Source organism: Charadrius vociferus, unplaced genomic scaffold (assembly GCF_000708025.1).
Source record: "Charadrius vociferus isolate BGI_N301 unplaced genomic scaffold, ASM70802v2 scaffold390, whole genome shotgun sequence".
In the NCBI taxonomy this organism is placed as follows: domain Eukaryota; kingdom Metazoa; phylum Chordata; class Aves; order Charadriiformes; family Charadriidae; genus Charadrius; species Charadrius vociferus.
The window spans coordinates 1,771,465-1,778,038 of NW_009646433.1; the positions used below are offsets into that span (position 1 = coordinate 1,771,465).

At 50.9% G+C, this 6,574-nt stretch overlaps 2 protein-coding genes across 2 annotated transcripts in view; both read right to left on the bottom strand.

The window, feature by feature from the left end:
- PRAP1 (proline-rich acidic protein 1) overlaps positions 1 to 2,548 on the bottom strand; it is a 3,465-nt gene extending 917 nt beyond the window's left edge. The window contains exon 1 of the mRNA XM_009881720.1: positions 2,495 to 2,548. Coding sequence (XP_009880022.1) covers positions 2,495 to 2,548 — 54 coding nt within the window. The remainder of the gene's footprint in view (positions 1 to 2,494) is intronic.
- A 66-nt stretch (positions 2,549 to 2,614) lies between these two features.
- On the bottom strand, positions 2,615 to 6,567 carry ZNF511 (zinc finger protein 511; the record flags this gene model as incomplete). Its single annotated transcript, XM_009881734.1, has 6 exons — positions 2,615 to 2,684; positions 3,781 to 3,966; positions 4,842 to 4,966; positions 5,074 to 5,275; positions 6,224 to 6,297; positions 6,487 to 6,567. Coding segments are annotated over 6 exons (738 nt in total), but the record flags the coding sequence as incomplete, so codon positions are not given.
- Positions 6,568 to 6,574: the final 7 nt, after the last annotated feature.

Below are 6,574 nucleotides of genomic sequence, written 5' to 3' on the forward strand. Positions count from 1 at the left end.
TGCCTCGTACTTTGCCCCGGTACCGGCGGGTGCGGCTGCTCCCGGGGCGTCCCGTGGGGCGCTGGGTGGTGCTGCTGGGAAAAATGGGGCACAGGACTAATTACCACCACCTGCCCCGCATGCTGGGGACACCCATGACATCCCCCCCTTGTGGTTGCCCCATCCCTGGAGGTGGTCAAGGCCAGGTTGGACAGGGCTTGGAGCAACCTGGGCTGGGGGGAGGTGGCCCTGCCCAGGGCGGGGGTTACTCTGCAAGTGTCTTAACTTTGTAAAAATATATATATATATATATATAAATTCACATTATACACTGTAATAACATGATGAAGGAGTGGAGTTTTACTGGAGACTTTGGTTATTATTGTTCATGCCGGAGCACATGTGTGTTGGGGGCACGTGGCACTTTTCTATACCTTTGCTGCACCTCACGTTTGCGCGTCGTCTGCAGACCTGGAGTCTGGGAAAGAGGACAGAAGGAATTTCCAGGTGGAATCATAGAATGGTTTGGGTTGGAAGGGACCTTGAAGACAATCTCGTCCCACCCCCCTGCCATGGGCAGGGACACCTCCCACCAGCCCAGGTTGCTCCAAGCCCCGTCCAACCTGGCCTTGACCACCTCCAGGGATGGGGCGGCCACAGGGTCTCGGGGGAACCTGCGCCAGGGACTCACCACCCTCAAGAGTGTAAAATTTCTTCCTAATATCTAATCTAGCAAATTTAGAAGCTTGACACGTGAGGGAGAGATCGGACTGCTTCGGCCTGATCTTTGTCCCATCACATGCCACAGCCTGCAGGCATCTCTGGCGACGATGTGGTGCCTGCTTCACATTTCCTTCCAACTTTCCATCCCTCCCTCCTTCCTCCTGCCCGGCAGCATCCACCCGGTCTCTCCTGGAGCTGCCTCTTCTCCTCTAGCAGCAATCACGGCCGGAGGGTTTGCCGGCTGGAGACAGCTCTCTCCGGAGGCCGAGGAGCAAGGATTAAGGCCAGAAAAGTGGGCTGAGTTTTAAAAAGAGCAAAGCACTTTAAAACTCACAGGGAAATCTCCTACGTCTCTGTAAGCATCACTCCCTGCTCCTATTTGCAAGGATTTTTCAAAGCCCTTTTTATCCTTTGTTCTTTCCGGAGACGGGGGGAAGGGGAAAAAAAAAAATAAAAATGCAATTATAGATCCTAAGCTTCTTGGATAAACGTCATTCCAGCAATTTTTTTTTATTTTTTTTTTTCCCCTCACCCTTTATGGACAATTTTTTAACATCATGGTTCAACAGGACCCTGAGACCAGGCGGCAGTATGCTGAGCCCGGCTGTGTTTCCAATCAATCTTTTCTCCTGGCAGGATGAGAATAAAAAGGAAGGGAAAAACGAGAGGAAAAATAACCTCCATCTTAATTTTGGGGGTATTTGGAGCAAAGGGAGGTTCCTTCTTCACATCTGACTCCCACCTGGGTTTCAAACCAGCACTGAAATTCTCTACGGAGCGATTTTGTAAAAAATTCCTTTTATTTATTCACCTCGTTGGAAGTCACTTTATTTTAACTCCCCACGGAAATGAGCTGCTTTTCCTGGGCCGGGCAAACCTTTCGCGTGGGTTTCAGAGCAAGTGCGGGGAACGGAGCAGACTTCAGCAAGACGGAGAAGGTCAGAATTAAGGACCTATGCTTTTTTTTTTTTTTTTTCCGTTCTTTCTTTTTGTCAGCAGTTCCAGCTTCTGTCCAGTCAGCAGATTTTGTCTTGGTATTTCTTGAATTTGTTTTTTCCACCCCACAAAAGGCAAAAAATAAAAAAAACCCCCGATCCTCCGTAGTCTCGGCTCCAGCAGCTGATGTCCTCTCACCTCCACGTCGCAGTGCTCCACTCGCAGCCTGAGACTCTTTTCTGCCAACAACCGAGGGTGAGTTCAACCTGCCCCGCATCTGCACGCTGTCCTCCCTGGGAGCTTTTAAAAACACTGTGAGAGAATGAAAGAATTAGATGAAAAGAATCAAATTAATTGTTGCAAACTACACCACTCCTCCTCTGGATTTTATTTCGACTGTCGCCTGTGCGCGCAGGCTGGGGTGGGGGGACGCAGGGCTTCCTGCAGGAAGAGGGAACGCTGTGTATTTTGCTCAGTGTTATCCCTGCTGCATCTCTGGCAGCGATTCCTTGCCAGTTTTTCCCAAAGCCTGCGCGATCCCCCCCAGCCACCTTGAGTTTCCGAACGGCACTTGCATCTCCATCTAGAAGGCCACTGCCCTGAGCGGTCCAGGCGCTGGGGAGACAACAAACACTCACAGCACAGAGGCAGAGGAATGTATTCGTAGTTTGATTTCAGAGAGGATGAGAAAAGAGACTGTCGTGTCTCAGGAAGGCTAAGACGTAAGCACGGGTCGGCTGTGAAATGCTGCCCAAGGGAGGTGGTACAGAGACACAAAGCACGTCCCGAGGTATCCATGTATCCCCAAACTGCTGCCACACAATCCCCGTTTTCCCCCTTCTGCCCTTCCCTGTACAGAGGAGGACACTCGCACGCAACAGCAAATGTCCCCGTTGGGCCACGGTGCCATCGCTAACGTTTGCAGGCAGCAGCTGCCAGCGCCTTCTCACCTTGCACAAATCTGCTGCATTGACCTTCAGACTTTCTTCCTCGGTCCTTTAAATCCTCGGGTGGCACCTTGTCCAAAGCAAATTGTGGACGGGATCCTGGAAAAGGAGAAGACACACTTTCACACACGTTAACGCCCCATGTCACACAGGATCACCGGGATGTTTTACGCCTTGCGTAGCATTTCAAGCTCCCGGAGTGGGAATAGCAAAGTATCGGAGGAGCGGGACATCTAAATTAGCAAAGCATAATTAAAAAAGCCAAACTGGTCTCCTCTCCTGTTTATTCTACACATTTCTTTCATGTTCCAGAGGCCTCGTTTTACAGAGGCGGAGCAAAATGCTGATGCCAGTGAAAGCAAGAGGGAGCTGAGGACAGCAGCAGGTTTTCCAGTGCAGTCACGGGCTCATCGTTCTGCTTCCAGACTGCCAGCAAGTCACGGATGTGAGAAACGCAAAACATGAGAATCCCTTTGCTAACTGGAATAGTTCAGGCAAAACCATACGCTGAGAGATGATTAAAATGATGAAAAAAAATTACATCCATTCAGGTGCTGGGAAGAGGGTGGTGACTTTTTGATGGCTACCTTGTATCTCACAGAGGTTTTACAGCACACCAGGAGGGGGGGATTTCAAAAGTCAAGCCAGCATTAGGCAATTCAGTTTCAACTTTTTGTAAAAATTTTATGTTAAACAAAAAAAAAAAACCAAAAAACCCAAAACCAGAAAAAACAGCAATGCTGCTCTGGCCTAATCTGCAAAACCTACGACTCAGAGTAGCTTTCTTTGTGCCTTGTCCTGTGACGGGCACAGGAACACAGACAGCTGTAGTGAAACACACAGTGCAGCCCCGAGTCCGCTCGGATGGGAAAGTGTTACAAAGCAGGGACGAAACTCGTTTGAGTATTTTAGGGCAGAGTTCTTACCTTCAGACCCAAGCCAGGGAAGAGATCATGAGTGGGCAGACTAGCAGCAACTTATTGACACAGCCTTCACAGCGTACACACACCCTTGTCCTTCCTTACGCTTCCCTCTTTCAAAAAATGGCTTTTAAAACATACATGGAAATCCTACTTCATTTATCATCAACACAGAAACACCCTGAGCCGTGCTGCACCAGGCACTGCAAAACGCAACGAAGATGATATGGTCCCAGCCCCAGAAATTTTTGCCCGTGGAGGCCACCGGTACAGACCTAGATTTATAGAGTCGTTTCTCTGGCGCCAAGGGGCTGGGGCTGGCCGCGGGCTGAGGGATCTCCATGTTCTCACTGGGCCCTATTTCCATGGCATCCGCTTGGAATGGCTCCGATGTCTCCACGCTCACATCCATCGGCACGCTGGCACTCTGCTTCATGGGAGAGCTCACGTGCTTGGGGCCGCTGCAGAGAGAAAATTCGACATCCTTTCTCAGCGGCGGTCAGGTGAACCCAGAGCGAAGGAAACGAAAAGGTATTTCATGATGAAAAAGGTCAAGTCCAACTTGGGTGAGTTACTGCACGGAGGCCTTTGGTTGCGCAAACCACCAGGAGTGGTGGAAAGGCTGCTGGAGAGTTGCATGATAGGCTTGTATGAGTTTCCACTTAAGTATTCCGGGTTGCTGCATTATAGCACACAGCTTTGTCCCCAAGTTCTTTTCTTCAGGCCATAATTCTTCATTCACCCTACCCAAGCAAGCTTTGAAAGACTCCCCAGACCCAGTCCCCTGGCCCTTTGGGCACCCATCCCAGGGCCACTCCACTCTGCCAGGCAAGAAATTTTCTTTCCATACCATCACCTGGGTCCCTGTGAAACAACATCAGCCCTTCTACGAATCCCTGTGGTGAAAGCACAGCAGTGCTTGAAATGAGCAGCCAGCTGAGAAAGCCATTTGCCGAACTTACAAAGCCTCCCTCTGCTCTACTTGTGCTTTTGGGGAACGGGAATATTGCAAAGGGTCAGAGAGCAAAGCAGGAAAGGTGCACAAAGCGACGCAGAGAGGTGCTGAGCTTTGCGTTTATGCTCGAGATGGCACGAAGGGAGCGGAGCCTGGAGCCACACGGGGAGAGAAATACAACGCGTTTCAACATTAAGATAAAGTAAAACATTGCCACAGAAAGACTTGCAAGTTTACGTGCTCTTACGAGCAGTAGAAAACGTAATTTCTGAGCCTCGTAGAATATAAACTTGCTTACTCTGGAAAGGGAGTGTGACAGCAGAAGCACACCACCACTCCTACAAGGCCAAAGCAGTTGTGCTGTTGCAGTTCCGCAGTTACCTTTGCACTTTCTTCGGTCTATCAAACCGAAAGTCAGCGGGATAAAGGTGAACGGTGACCAAGTGATCCTTTCTGTCCTTGCTGCTCTTGAACTTCTCCGCACAGCCTTCTACCAAACACTTGTACTGAAAGGGGGGGGGGGTAGGGGGAGGGGAAACGGCCAGTCTCTAAGGGTGCCAGCCCACGCCGTGCACACCAAGCACCAGCGAAGGGCTGGGCGAGGGCTACTCACCATGTTTTGCTTCTCGGCCATTATCTGGAAGAGCGAGTCGTGCCACTCCAAGATGTGAACATCCAAGAGATGCCCCGACGGAAAAGAGCGCTTGCAGAAGGAGCAGACATTCCTGTGCAGCGCGTTGTAGTGGTGCTCATAGCCCTCCAGCGTATCAAAGACCTGGCAGCACCCAGAGATGTGGCAACTGAATTCAGACACCCTGCGGGGAAATTAGGACATCTGCAACTTTAAATTAGAGCCTTAATTTAAGCTGCATAATCCCTCTAGATGACTTCATTTACGTGTGGCATCTTTTATGAATAATACTTAAATGGAAGGTGCAATGGAATGAAGGTTATGATGGTACTGGCAGTTGGAAAGTCTCATTTGCCGTTACGGCTTGAGCATCACATACATTATCATCCTTTGAAGGGGTGCTTCGATTAAGAATAAACACCAAGCAGCAATGTGAAAAATAAGCTGACCTTAAAGTTACAGCTGCAGCTTAAAACTTTGTGTCAATGCTGTTTAACAGCATCTGTAGTATAACTTCACGCAATCCTCAAAGTAATTCCTCGATTTTATACATGAGAGAGGGTTTTAAAGCAAGATGAAGATTCTCCCACACGCTTAGCATTCCTAATTGGGGCTGTCTGTACCACACAACTCTCCCACTGTTTTGACCGGGTAAATAATAACCTGCCACTTAGATCCTCTGGTTTAGCTATAATCCCAATTTTTGGACATATTATAGATGCCTTATATGCTTCTGGGGGTCTCTCAGTGAAACAATGGCACATCCAGCAAGCACAAGGAAGTCAGTATTTAGACAGACAGCCGACTGCAGCACAACACACCAATTTTTGACCTTTTAAGCAGCACATTGAGGTGTGCAAACTGTATCACCTCATTTTCCTTTCCAAGATGCTTTGCAACGCATCCGTGTCTTCTCCCTTTTAACTTATTTCTCCCCCTCGGCCCCAGAAGTCCCTGGGCGAGAGGCACGGCACACAGCCCGGCCTCGCGCTCCTGCAATGCAAGCGAGCGCAGTTCGTACCAACCAACGGTGCTGCACGCCGGCATGACATGGAGCGGGACATAAGAACCAAGAGGCACACCTGCAGCCATCGCCATGTCGAGAGCGGCATGCGGGCCCTGCCTCACTTACTTGGGTCTCTCCGCCACCTCGGCGAGGCTGGTGAGGACACCCTGGAGGTAGAGGTGCCTGTGAACGTCCCCATCCTAGGAGAGGAGGAGAGGGAGAGGCGGTGAGCTGGCAGGCCTGCCTCCGCAGAGCAAACCTCTCCTCACCACGCAGACAGGCCGCGGCGGGGAGAGGCCCGGGGCGGGTTCTGAGGCAGCACGGCCATTGTTTTCCACACATAGCAGGCCCGAGGGGGGCTGGCCCGGCGCGGGGAGGCCGCCCCTCACCTCCAGCAGCGGGTGGTGGGGGCCGAGGCGGAGACGGCGGGGGGAGAAGGAGAAGGGCGGCGACGGGGGCGGCGGGACGGGAGCCGGG